We start from the raw sequence: 14,632 nt of genomic DNA, 5'->3' as shown, positions 1-14,632 counted from the left end.
TACAGCTCAAAAATAAAGACTGGAAAACTTACTCAAACTGATCTAAAGACAGAGCTGCCTCTGGTTTGGCTTGTGAAACTCTGCATCCCAGCTCCACGCTGGGTAAAGCCCAAGCACCCTGATCTGAGCAGACCTGATCTGAGCTGGAGGTTAGACTTAGTAAAGCCCTTTATGGTCAGCACCTCCAGGTTCTCTCGACTGCTCTGGCAGCAGAGATATCTCTCCCCTACAGAGAATTAGGGAAGAAATGCTGTGGCAGAAGAAAAAAAGAATTCCCACTGGAGCACAAATAGGAACTCACTGAATTTGAAAGTAAAACAGACACAAAGAATGACTGACTCCATTGCCAAAATGTTTTGTGATCTAAGCTGAAGCCTGTGGCTTAGTTATGAAGCTTAAAGCCTCAAAACATACTAAAGCACCTTCAAGTTCTGGTAAGAAACATAACTAATCTGTTATGATGGAGGAAGGAAGCTGCACAGGGAAGTATCTCCTACTCAAAAGCAGGTTTTCTATGGAGATTTCTCATCCTTAGCTCACTGCATTGGAACACAGAACCATGCTACCATGAAATAAAGAGGTCAAATTCAGGCTGCTGAAATGCTTGAAAAATCAGGTATCTGGTCAGTACTTGGGGTCTCAAACATGTCCCATCATTCCTCACCCCTGTTCTCCCTTCTCCTGTTTTCCTCTTTCCAGAGATAAACATAAGAGAGAAAAGGAAAAGGAGATGCTGCACATACCTCATCGTGCCAATAAAAAGGAAGCAAATAAAGCAAGTAAGAAAGGATGAAATCGTTTGTTAAGTATATGGTTTACCTTGTGCTCACAGTCAAAAGCTGTGTGAAAGGACAGAAGCACCAGGTACTATCTGACTGATGTTAATAAATGCTTTCTTATGAAATTATAAATAGGAATGGGATGTACTTCTTTACATAAAACCATAGTGTGCACAGGACTAACTTGCAATTAAACGTAAAGTACTTCAAAGCATCTATTCAGACTCTTCCAAAATACTTGGATTATCTATTCACACTGGCAGAGGTCAGGACACCCAGCCACAGGTACACAGCATCTCTGCTCAGGCATTCAACTATGAGTTGCACTACTTTTGGAAGCAGCCACGACTCAAAGGCAGATTTAAAACATGACTGTTTGAGGACACAATATTTAGTTTTTATGTCTAACCTGTTGCTCTCTGACGAACAATATTTCTTGCCTTCTCAACCCCTGGGGCTCCAGAGGTTGTGGCACTTCTGAATCTCATTGGCTCCACAACTTCAGGATGGCTTTTCCAGCTTAATGAGAAAGATCTTCCCACTACAGCTGTCTTCTGAGGCTCCAAAATGCCACCTTAGAGAGAAAGAAAGCAAAATTCTCAGTCATTGTATGCTTTGGCACGTGTTTCTGCTAAGTATGAATGGGCTTACAAGTACTCAGGCATGAAAAACATTCATCTTTGAAACAACACAGGTGAACTTGTACTATCAATAAAAAACAATCACTGCTTCAACTACATGCATCAATCTCAAGTGGCACATAAATGCAGCTAAAATACTTTATTAAAGTTTAATAAAAAGTCATGGAAAAGAATTCCTGCATTGCTGACTAGGCCAGACTACAGCACTGGAAACCATGTTTCACTGCCACTATCCAGCAAAGACTGATTTTAAGTGCTGATTTTAAAACCTGCTTCTTCTATTGACCCCAATTACCTTTCCTTCCACAGTGGAGGATGAGAATACACAAATCCAAAGCACTTCACATTTGATTAAACAGGTTCTTACACTAGATCAAGTAGTATCTAATGTTAGATCAAATTAAATTAATTTTTGAGATTAATCTTAAATATTTAACTTGTTGGCTACAAAAGGCACTGAAGCACTGACCAACCTTTCCCTCTCTGTTTTTTTTCTTTCTGTTCACTGAGCTTATCCAAGGGCAAGTTTGTCATCTCCACCCCATAGACAGTTCTGGCCAGCACGGCTGTCAGAGAGTCCATGATGTTGGCCCACTCAGTGATGAGCTCCTCCCAGTCAGTCAGGGAGGAGAGAACACCGAGCAGCTCATCCCACAGCTCCCGGGAGATGTACACGCTCAGGTTGGCTCTGATCCATGCCACAATGAGGGTCTGAGAGACAGAAACAAGTGACAGCTCATGCACTGCTGCTGAGATGAACCCAGCACACCAACCCCGACCCATGTTGATGAAGTCAGCGCCAACCTGCACATTAGCACTGAGTATTCATGATGCACAGGTAGTACTTGTCATCAAAAAAACAGCCCCAGACATCAGGGGATAAATAATTGTGAAAGTTGTTCACTAAGGAAATCTAAACATTCCCAAACATATGTTTCAGGTGGTCTGTATGTTCCCTGGTAAACTGAAATAATGTGCTGTGACTAACAGTAATAGTAGTAATTATAATGATGATAATAATAATGATAATAATAATAATAATGAAGAATTGCCTCCTACACCTACAGAGTGATTGCAGTGACTATGCTATGCCTGTGGCACTCAGGCCTGGACACTGTACCTGAGCACATGAAGTACAATAGGATGTATAAATGTTTTCATGTCACTCAATGTGCCTCAGTTCTGATGTACCAGCTGGACTTAGCTACATCAAGCTTACACATTAGAGATACTCAATGAAGGAACCCACACAGAGACTGGGTGCCTGCCTGTTCTACCAGTGTTTGTCACAGAGCCCTGAGGAACAGATCAAATCAACCTGTCTCCCTCTGTTAGGGAGCAGCTAACTAAAGAATTCCTTGTAGTGCTGCAAAGAAGAATCTCTTCATGGTTTACAGGTAGGTTTCACAGCACTACGCAATAGTATTTAACTAAAACTATGGGTAATCATCATGGAGAACCAAAATAAATTCCCATATAAACCAACCAACCCCAGTCACTCACTCGGAAAAGCAATCCCGACATGCTTTGAGCAAATGCATCCTTGATCTGGTTTTCCTTTGGCTTCTGCATCACAGCTTCTGTTATTCTAAGGAGTATCTGTAACATCTGCTCCCTGGAGCCAAAACAAAATTGCATTTTTTGTTCACATGTTCTATTAATTGTACTCGTTAATTTTCATGTACCAAAAACCCCTCTTAATTCTCCATTGAGCCTGACTTCTAACGGGATCACACTTCAGACTTCACAGATCATTTGCAAAACAACATTAGTCGGCTGTGGACAGTAAAAACTCATTTCTGAGATGCAATCAGGAACGGCAACACCAGCCAGAACCCACGTGCCAAATCACACAATAACGTGGTCTCAGCAGAACCTGCAATCTCACAGATCCATTCCAAGGCAAGTCACCAGGGTAACTTACACAGGAAGGTCTGTCCCTGAGAAAGCCAGTCTGTTCCCTACCCAATAGTTCTCCCATAAAACTTCAATGTTCATAATTTCCTCTTAAACTATGCAGAACGTATTAAGTTTACCATGTCTTTTTATTCATAGATAGCTCCATTATCATGCGCCTAAAGATGCTCAGAACGGCTTTGCAAGCATCCACCTGCTCCTTCAGCAGCACAGGCACTTCAGGGCAGGGTTCCAGCAAGAAAACATTCGCTGAATTTGTCAGGAATACCTTCAAGACAAGCAATGACAGTCAGATTATGTGGTGTCAGGAATAAAGAAAGTCAAGTCTTACACTAAAACCCTTGTCCTCCTCCAGCCAAACCTTTCACTTTCCTTAGAGCAGGTTTCATGTTTTACCTATCACTTTGTTTTCTGCATCATTCCAGCAACAACTCGGGTGGCATTACAGACCCAGCAAAGGCGCTGTGGGTTTGGTGAGTACCTCTGCTGCGTGCTGAGGCAAGAGCACCTTTCCTCCAGCTACTCGTTCCCTGGCATTGCATGCCTGAGCAGCCACCAGTATTCCCCATAAATGAGGCTTGATGAGAGGAAGTGTACAGTTCTAATTGATTCCCAGTACCCACAGCAGAGAAACATGAACCTTCTGTCACAAAATATATCTATCTGACTGCAAGGCATGGTCCCAGGCCTTAACACACATTATAAAAAGTTATAAATGAAGTGCAAATCCTATCTTACAAAGCCCATCAACTGCTGGTAGTTGTTTTCCTTAATTTCAGAGACTGTATTATAGCTTGCAGTGTGAGTTACATGATTAGGTTAAATGATGAAGTGATGAGGTTACGTGATTCAGTTACAGCCCTGTTCCCCTGCTGCACACCACACCTGTAATGCTGCTTGAGCACCAGCTTTAACATTTCTGTCCTCCTCTTCCAGCACACATCCCCTGCTAACAGCACTGGTGAAGGAGTACGTCCTGCCCCAGCTGGAGGAGCGCTTGTGTCCCGAATGCTCAGAGGAGAGCTGTCAAACACAGACTGGGTTAGTGACAGAGCAGGAAGGAGTGTGCCCACATTTAACCTAAAGCATTTAAACTGTCAGCGGCAAAAAGGGCACCTGTCATGTCCTACTCTTCATTTCAGCAAGGAAGGCATGTCTATTGTTGCTTAATCTATGACAAACAGACTGTATGAGGAATTTAAAGGTTCATAAAAGTTTGAAGGCTATGTTATTTGAAATATTTTACATCACATTTTGTAGTTACTGACTGTAGTAATATTTGCATTTAAGCATGGCACAGCTATAAGTTCTCTACAAAAAAAAATCCATCAAAACCTTGTAATTCTCACTGTGTTTTTACAACTCAAACTTCTTCCTAAGTACAACAAAGCTTCCTTTTAAAGAGCTTCATAGTGTCAGTACTGTCAAAGTCAACTTTTACTGATGGTTCAGTGTAGGATATTAAAATGATGCACAGAATTTGTATCTACACTTTGATTTCCTAGATTAATCCAAGTATTTCACCCAGTATATACAAATCAGTACATATTGTCAAATTCTGAAGTACCTGCCACCAAAAGGAAATAGTCCTACATGCACGAGGCCAACACACAGCGCGAATGTTAACACTGCAGAACCCATCAGTATTTGTTCCATTCAGTTCTTGCGGCCACATTTGTGCAGGCAGGGAGTAACCAACAAACTATGTATTTCAATACAGCTGCAACCTCTCCCTGCACTCTGCAAGTGCTGCTGAACACTCAGTAGTTGAGTCCCTAAATAGACGCCTATTTTAATGTTGATTTCCCACACAATTTTAAGTTGTTACTCATTTACACTGAGAGTTTAAACTTCAGTCACATGCTGCAGGTGACAGGATGGAGGAGGTAACACTGATGCCATACATGTTTACCATCCATCTGCACTGAGGAATCTTCTAGGTTGTCAACAGCATCCTGCCCATCGTCCTTCTTGTCTGGCTCCTCCATGAACACCGGCTTCTCCTGCAGTATCCACTTCTGATACACCTTCACCACTTTCCGTGTCGCAGATACATCACAAGGTGGCAAAAGAAAAGCCTGAATTGGAAAGTTAACTCATTTTACTATATCTAGGCCACAGAAGGGCATGCACACATGAACACACCCACAACCACCACCATCACCAATACAGCTCAAGAGAAAGGACACATAATTCCTATCCTTATGTCTGTACTAGGAGGAGTTACAATTAACCAACAGCCCGTGCATGTACCTACATCATTCACAATTCCAAGCTACTTCCACGCTGCATTTGCTGGGACAACCCGAAGTGGTGGCTGTTGCTCTGTGCAAGGTCTCTGACTTCACCTGGATTCACCCCACAAGCCATTACCAGCCCCAGAGCTCTGGCAGGCAAAGGCTGGGAACTGCTCTGCACCTCCAGAAGAGGAGGGCTGCAATCACATCAGCAGTGTGTGACGTGAAGTGCCTCCTCAGGAGGTGCATGTAGAGATAAGACAAGGCAGCAAGGTGTGACGGGGGTAACAGCAGCTGGCACTCGATCCCTTCTCACTGCAGCTTTGCAAATCAACACAGTGCACTTGTTCCCAGCATGCTGCTCAGTATCAGTGTTTGGGAGTCATTCTGTACAGACAGCCTCTCCCAAAGCTCCCAAAGGCTGCACTGGCTGCTTCCCCACATGCCTGCAGGCCTTAGGAGACTGGAAACAATACAGTGACAGACCTCTGCACTGCAGTGAACAGGCACAGAAATCAACGCCTGAAAATGTCATCTCATACTAAAAAAGCACATTCTGCCAACAAAAAAATGTTGATCTCAATATGCATGATGTTATAAAAACACTGAAAGAGAGGAAAACATATTTTTCATACTAAAAAATGGGTCTTTTCAACTCTGAAAAGGTGACCCACTCTCCATGATCACCAGGGCCAAAAGCTGTAGCACCTCCTACTCCCAGTCTGGCTGCAAACTCATTGCTCAGGTCAAGAGAAATCACATCACACACTTCCTTGTCTCTATCCAGCAGGAAGTGCAACAGCCAGCAGCTGGTTCAACAGAAATGGAAGGGTTATAGCAAAGGCAAGTTCAAATGTGCCATACAGCAAGTATGTGAAATTACTGAACATGTCTCCACAAACACCATCAACTTATGAAGGACACAGAACCTGGAAGAGCCAAAGCCAACTGCTACAGTAGTAGAGAAACAAGAGCTCACCATCAGGAGGAATGGGCACTACACAGAATGCTTTCAGAAAGGCAAAGAAGTGGGGTAGAAAGGAAAAGAAAAAAAGAGAAGGAAGGAAAAGGAAAGCAGGAGAAGGAAAGAAGGAACTGACAGTGCCGAGTGAACTTCCTGTAAGGGAGCGGTAAACACAAAGCGGATCCAAACACCATTATCTGTTTCAGCTCATGAACACTGATCATACCGAACAGAGGCATCGCGGAGCCTTTGTTCCCTGCAGCGGGTCCAACCTCACATGCTGCGAACACACACCAGGAGAGGGCAGCACGCCACAGCGCCACGTAACCACGCAAGTGCTGCCTCGGGCCCCAGTGCTCCCTCCCGCCCCAGTGCCAGCCACCCACTGAAAAGCACAAAGACAGGCTCCTAAACCCATACAAGGGTTCCTAATCTGTGCCGCACAAGGCACTTTGCAGTGAAGCATGTGTACGATGCTCACCCCCCTGCTGCAGAGCAGCTTGTACACCTTTGAGTGACCTAGAACTGCTGCTTTAGCCGATTTCTACCTTGGTTCCAGAAAAAACAACAGCAAAACAAAAAAAACCCCAACAAGAAACAAAAAAATGTCAAACCAAAGCAAAACCCAATGAACCAAAACTCAAAACAAACAAACATAACCACCAAACAAAAAACCAACCCAATGAACAGAAAACTGGGACTCTCCAGCAGGGCCACATGTATGTGCATCCCCAGTGCCTGAAAATATGTCAAGTTAATGACAAACACTAGTAGAAGAAATCAATATTCAGACATTAAAGACTGATGTTGATCACAGGAACAAGAATCTTACTAATTCAAACAATAAACTCGTAAGCTAATGGCTTTTTACACACCTTTAAATTACATCACAATACCAAGAACAACTAAAGTGGCCCATTCAAATATGACACGTTGCTGCCTGGCACCAGCAACAACCTGCAGCTCCCCTAAGTGTTTCACAGTGCTGTGATTAAAGCTAGCCCTAGGAAGGACTCCAAGCTAAAGGGTGCTGGTGCGTTAGATCCAGTTTGGGCAGTTACCTGCCCACCAGCCTTTGCTGTGCTCAGCCCCATAACCACGACGTTTCCCACAGGGAACGCACACAAGAGGCACTGCACACACGCACTGACCTGCCGGAACACCTCGTTCACAAAGTTCACGTAGCCCCGGGTGGACAAGAGGATCCTCTGCACCATGTCGTAGACGGGGCGGTGCTGCTCCTCCACGCTGCAGAGGCTGGAGCTGCTGAGCCTCCTGTCAGACAGACTGCTGCTGCTGGAGTGGCTCCGCTCCTGCTCGCCGGCGTGGGATGTGCCCGTGTCCAGCTCCGCGGGTTTATCTTGGCTTGCACCACCAACAGTCTGGGCAGAGGAGAACACACACCTAACTGAGTGAAGCAGCATCCACCAACAACCTGGCACACTTCACAGGGCTCGGGATGCTTGTGCTCTGTGTCACACAACACACTGGCATCCCGACACTTGTGAAGTGTAATTTTCAGTCTACTGCTTCATCCACGAAGGAGACTGGTCCTACCCTCTAGATGATGCACAATTCGTATGGGCCCCCCAGCCCAGAACAGCAACTGCCTTTTCCAGGCTATAAAGCAAAAATGAGGGAAAGGTGTGGTAGAGGGAGTGGAGAAGGCACAAACACAGGGGAGAGTAACCCCCAAGTCCCCTTGGTTTTGGGAAAGGATGGATCATATCACTATACATGGCTCATACTCTCACACATTGTTATTCCCGACACGTCTTGGTCAGGTTTTGTTCACAATTCCATGTATTTTGCAACATCCTGAACTGAGTTAGGCTGAAGTGATGCTGCCAGAAGGCAGAGGACTAAAAACTGCTTCTGAGTTACCAGAAGAATAATCCCAGTTTACACTGACACAAAGCACCATCCAAATGCAGGTCTGCTTTCTGTTCATGTTAGTAAGGCTGCCCTCTGTTCAGCCAAGTGAGCAGCAACAGAGCAGCAGTAACACCTCTACTGCCTTTCACAAAGAAGTTCTGGGTGAGATTCAGCCTCACCAGCAAGGCCCAGGCTGCAGCCAGTGAATTCAGAGCCACAAAGAGGTCAATGTGTGCCAAAGGCTGGCACACACCTGCAGCCGAGCACTAACTTCCAACTGGAGCAACTTCCATCCTGAGGGCAGCAATACCTTTATGCAACCTGAATTTGTGTGTCAGCTGTCTATAAAATTCAGTAAAAGGAAAAAACACTCCTTCTCCAGGCTCTGCCTGTTGGTGCACAGCAGTTGAAAAGGTGGCATTTCCAGTGAGAAAGAAAAGGTCAATTAAAAAAAAGCACCTTCAGTTACTGGTTCAGAGCTTTCAACTTCTACAGAAAAGAACTCCCAAACCAATTAACATGAAAATACTCAGTTCTACCACAACAGTTACTGCAAACCTTCCCCCTGGAGCCAGACCTGACACTCACCTATGATTCAAGAGAACAGAAGTTGACACTGATCCTAGATTTTTAACAGGAGTCTCTTAAGAGAAACACACCTATTCCTACAAGAGTCCTTGCAGAGTCCCTAATCCTGAGGAAGTCCCAACCAGCAACCCAAAAGTGAAATATTTTTCTAATAACTCGTTGTACACAGCTGCTGTACTGAGAGGGAAACAAAGAGGCCTTTGATGTGCTGGGAAATGGTCCATGCCACAAATGATAGTTTACAGACTGAATTCCAAAGGTCTGAACATAATACTGATGGTGCTGGGGAGGCAAACAGCCATGAGAGGAAAACCACAAACTTCCAGTGGATTCCTGAAGGGTTTCCCTTGGAGATTCCCTCCTTCATCAAAGTAAAAATAATCAAATATATAATTTATTCACTCAGGGGTAGCATTTCTTCCCTGATCCCACTGTCAGAGCACTGTGATCATGCGCCAAGTCAGCATGGACATAAGGGAAACATAAGAGAAACTTCAAAGCACACCTGAATGATTTTAGGGAGCATTTCTCCTCCATTTTTCGCACTCTGAACAGCAGGTAAGTATTTCTTCTCAAGGAAGAAGGTAACAAGCCACTTAATGAAAACAACTCGAGCTGCCATGTAGGGGATCTTGGTGCTATAGACACTCTCATTGTTCCGGGTTGCAGGGATGTACACTGGCCTTGGTCTTACATCAGGAATATCTGGTGAGATAAAAAGAGAAGATAGAAAGAAAAACTCCTCTCAAAAAACTGTAATTGCTTCCAGACTGTGGTTAAATGTACTGAACATGTCACCAACGTCTTCTCCATATGAACTAACAGATGCAATGACTGACTGCTTTTATTACATTAATGCTTACATTGTCAGAATTTTGTTACTCCTAAAGAAAAGCCAGAACATAAAAGCAGAGGTTTTCCCTGAAGGTTGTAATTTGTATCATGCAAAACAAAGGAAAGCAAATGAGAAGGGCAAAACCTGAAAAAAAGAACTACTACTACAATGTAAGTTAATGTCATAAGTTTCACAGAGTTTTATTATTGAAGTACAGTGAGAAAGAAATGATGGTTCTGGAACACTCCACAGTGCAAAGATTGAGAAGAAAAAGGACATTTGGTGCAAAAAGCATTGCACAAGCTGAAATAAAAGAAGGAAAACACATGGGAAGAAGTGGAAGGTTGCTGAAGGGAGACAGGTTGGGTCACAATTCACTCAGATGCTTAGATTTAGGGAAAAGTCACTGGTACACTGCTCAAAAACATGGAAGGGCTGGGCTTGAGCTGTGAACAGAGCCCAGATGGCACCGAAGTGAGCTCAGACACTATTAAACTGCAAAGGACAGGACTTAAAAGTCAGAGGAGGGGGGAAGGATGATGAAGAGGCTGCAGTACATCAAGTGAGGATTAACAGCACTGCTCCTATTGACTCCAATACATAATTCAGTAGAAAATTCGAAAAAATGTGAGAGTTTCTGAATTAACATGCTTTTAATCCCGCAACTGTAGATGTACATCTTACCTCCTTTCATTTGGCCCTTCCTGCTCATTTTCTCTTCAAGGAAACAAGCAGTAAATTGAGAGTAACTAAGTTAGCAGCTCCCTCAGCCTGGGGCAGCTTGCTGGTTCTTTAACAAACCCATCAGCATGTTCTGTCATTGCACCCCACAGTTACAGAGTCCTCACTCACTCCATGTAAATGCTATGTCTGTGGAGATGCCCTTATGCAGCCTGAGCAGCAGCAGCTTCCTGGACTACCTCAGAAAATCAAACATTTGCTAGCACACCAAAATATGCCAGAAAAACATCAAATTGTGAGACGAGGGAGGAAAACTCCTCATTCAGCAGAACTGTGGTGATATGAGGCAGGGAACAGAGATGCTACTGAGAACAGTGACTGTTACTTCTTTCTCTACTCACAGGACAGAATTCACTACTCACCCAGAACAGGTTTGTAGAGGTTGGTCAGCTTTGTGAACGATGGGAACAAGTGAGGAAGGTAGTATTTTCTAAACAAGGTAAAGAGAAACTTAAACCCAGTGTCTTGGTTCTCCTTATTCTTCCACTCTAAGCTTGCAGCCTTTGTCATGGAGTTAGAGAGAAACAAACAAACAAACAAAGTAAAATAGTCTTCTCAGCTCTGTAATGTGGCCAAAGAGAACAAACTGCATCTTTACCCCAGATCAATTTTCTACATGCAACCACAAGCACACAAAGCAGTCAGTTATCCTGCCAGTTTGGGTAACATTCAGCAATTCTTGTCACAACTGTGGAAAACTTTTTATTTTAACCAAAATAGCCCAAGGAAATACCTTTGGGATGATTTTCCTTTGAAAAACAAGAGCAAGGAAGTGCAGAAAACAGCATCTTCCTGCAAAGGGGCACAACCAGCTCCGTGCAGGTACAGCATAGACAGAACTTCCTACCACAAGTACAAATATGAATAGTTAAAACCATGTATCCTCCACACCTGAATCACCATGTACTTTAACAGCAGCTGAAGAAAATAGCAGGTTTGGTCTTCAGCAATTTTCTCTCCAGAGACCGCAGGCACCAGTGGGGTTATTTCTTCTGGAGAAATCTTGACTAAAATAAAAGAAACTGGTTTAAGCAGAGAAACCCCCAAAATAATTTAAAAAAAAAAAAAAATGTATTTTTCTATAAAAAGATTAATCTGAAGATAACCATTAATGCACTCCTAAGTTCTACAAAGGCCACTAACCACTTGGACTTCCCATGTTTCCCCAGGCCCTACCACAGAGAATCAAGGGTGGCACCAGCCTCAGTCTCATAGCAGTTTTGGGGGTTAACACAAGCAGCCACTTCAGAACTTAAAGAGGGGAACTTTAAATTAGATATAAGGAAGAAGTTCTTCACAGTGAGGGTGGTGAGGCGCTGGAATAGGTTGCCCAAGGAAGTTGTGAATGCTCCAACCCTGGAGGTGTTCAAGGCCAGGCTGGACAGAGCCTTGGGTGGCATAGTTTAGTGTGTGGTGTCCCTGCTCATGGCAGGGGGGTTGGAACTAGATGATCTTAAGGTCCTTTCCAACCCTAACTATTCTATGATTCTATGATTAACCAAGAAGCTACACATTTCCACACCTACTCGTTCTGCAGTGGCATGTTCATAGAGCTGCAGCTCCATTAGAAACACAAACTAACAAAACTCCCCCCAAAACCAACCAACAAACCAATGTTCTGCACTGAGAATGACAAGACCAGAAGGCTGTGCAGCTGCAGGGAATACAACAGCTTGGCAAACTCAGTCCATCTCTGAACCACAAAGAAACAGCATGAGCCATGTAACATCTTCCCCACAAGAAGCTCTGCAGCTCCACCCTGGCCCCAGTGGCAGGGGAGGCAATGCATCCCTCATGGAAATGGTGTTCATTTACTCACCATCTGGTGAATTCAGAGGACTAATGAGGTTATCCAGTGTACAGGGACCCCGGGAGGAGGTAAGGGGTGGAAAGCCAGGCACGAGGCATGCAAATATTAATATCTGCTCTTCCCCACAGTTAGTCTGAAGCGCTTGAAGCCAGAGAAGAAACAGGCGGATTCCTTCACATCTTATCTACAAGGGAATGATGTTGTAGAAAAAGATATTAAAACAAATTTGTAAGAGCAGTAACACAGTGAAATAGGTAAGAAATGAACAGCAAAATGACTGGTGATAAATATTAAAATAAACTAGGATTACAATAATCAGATTTGTGGTTAAAAGGTGAATAAGTAACATTATGAAGCCCACCAAGCTGAAAACAACCGATGCTGCAAAACTGTCCAGTAATATGCCTCCTAGGAATCCAAGTGCAGAGCACTGACAATGCATCATCACAGAGAAATACCTTGAGAGAATTCCCAGTGTGCAAAAGTTTCTTCAGGATCGACCCTGGGTGAGAAGAAGGAAACAGGCACATGTCAGATCCACAATGGAGTATAAAGAATACCACAGAAAGGCCAGTTCATGCCATTTGCTATGTGGGTACTAAGATGGACTCCAGAAAAAAGACGACTATGGGGTGAAAAACCCCAAAGTGAATCCAGTTATAACCATAATCACCATCATGAGTGTTACAAGATTAAACATAACGTATCTTTCCAGTGAGGTAATTTGAGTTTAGTCAGCTGACAATTTCTCAAACTATTGTCATTAAACATAAACTATGGACAGGGAATGTCGAGTTACTGGACTTGGAGAAATCTACCTTAATCCTAACTGGTAGGATTAATGCATTCAAATACACCAATTTTGACAGCAATGGTAAAAAAATGATGCTAGCAACCTGTACTGCATTCGTGTCTATAAACACAGCTGTGAAACTGCAAAATGTTTCAGTTCTGCTTTTAGAGATACCAAATCAACTACCCTGTACTGCAAATCAGAGAGATTATACCTCAAATGCTTCAGGTAAAGAATGGGTTTAATCCAATTCTGAGAAAAGTAACATGATGGAGCACTCAGCTGTTCATCCTCCTGGATATGTGAATTCTGTACATACCTGAATGTGAGCCTTCCCTCAGGATCTCACCATTCCACAGGACTAAATGGAATTACTAACATATATAGCAAATACACATCAATACATGGGAACATTGAGCAAAAATCACAAGGTGCAGTTGTAAATAGCTGCCCTCACAGGTTCTGTGGCTCATTTATCAGACTCGGATAAAAAATTATCCAAATACGACTATTCAAGAGAAGCAGAAATCATTAAGAAGTTGACTATCATCTAACTAAAGACAATGGCACCTTTTTCCCCACTGCATTAATATTTGAATCCAGTTTAAAAATCTAGTTAAAAGCTCTGTATGAACTATATGAATACCTCTATCAAACATGACCATTGTGCAGAAAAATGAATCCTGCTTTTCTTACTCAAATTCCCAAAGCTGGAGAGTGACTAAACCAAGCCTGCTACATTTCTATTACCTTTACGCTTAAGAGAAGCCAAGTGTAGCAGAAGCAGATAGTGCTTTGAGGCAAGCACTTAACTAAGATGGCAACTTTATCCTGCCCTTTCCCATGCACGTGCTGCAGTTCGATCTTCAGCTCGTGCCTGTAAAGCCTTCTCCTGCTGCACACCCGTCCCCCAAAGCATGCAGAGTGGACAGGAGGCTAGGGGATAAAGCAGAGCTTTACTAATGCCAGGACTACTCCCTGCCAGACTCCCCCTATTCCTTCCCTTGTTCCAGGAGGCACAGTGTGTACAGTAAATCCCATGGGAGCCTGGGGAAGGAGCAGACAGGCCATTGGTGTGACCTAGTGAGCACCACCATCTCCTGTCTGTTGTGGTCAATGTCACATCCTAACACGGTGCTTGGCAAATCTTCCACTATATGGGAATCAGTGACAGACAGCTGGGGCCATGCTTGCACAAACACTGTGTGTCCACTTACACAGGCCAGAAAAATCGTGGGCCACTCATTAGAAGAAGAGAGCTACCAAAGAGTTTGTATTTTTGTCCTGAATCTCTTTCCTTCACTGTCCCAGCCCTAAACCAGAAATTCCCCATTTAATTCCCATAAAACAGTGTGAGACATTGAGTGTTTCACAAACACTAATGCACTAAGCTGCACAGAGAATATAGGGTATCAGAGATGAAACGAAGCTCCTTCCGCTGCAGCAGCCCCA

The 14,632-nt window shown here is 43.6% G+C and overlaps 1 protein-coding gene across 1 annotated transcript in view; it reads right to left on the bottom strand.

Annotated features, from left to right (window-relative positions):
• RALGAPA2 (Ral GTPase activating protein, alpha subunit 2 (catalytic)) overlaps nt 1-14,632 on the bottom strand; it is a gene marked incomplete at both ends in the record, with an annotated part of 55,926 nt that overhangs the window by 25,101 nt on the left and 16,193 nt on the right. Inside the window, 12 exon segments of the mRNA XM_010017886.1 lie at nt 1,189-1,353; nt 1,894-2,131; nt 2,924-3,035; nt 3,457-3,605; nt 4,223-4,360; nt 5,242-5,415; nt 7,690-7,920; nt 9,507-9,706; nt 10,940-11,078; nt 11,469-11,584; nt 12,397-12,571; nt 12,846-12,889. Coding sequence (XP_010016188.1) covers nt 1,189-1,353; nt 1,894-2,131; nt 2,924-3,035; nt 3,457-3,605; nt 4,223-4,360; nt 5,242-5,415; nt 7,690-7,920; nt 9,507-9,706; nt 10,940-11,078; nt 11,469-11,584; nt 12,397-12,571; nt 12,846-12,889 — 1,881 coding nt within the window.

The sequence above is a fragment of the Nestor notabilis genome, unplaced genomic scaffold, assembly GCF_000696875.1.
Source record: "Nestor notabilis isolate BGI_N333 unplaced genomic scaffold, ASM69687v1 scaffold18977, whole genome shotgun sequence".
In the NCBI taxonomy this organism is placed as follows: domain Eukaryota; kingdom Metazoa; phylum Chordata; class Aves; order Psittaciformes; family Psittacidae; genus Nestor; species Nestor notabilis.
The sequence above is the reverse complement of the archived record's forward strand: the minus strand, read 5'-3'. Positions and strand labels throughout refer to the sequence as shown.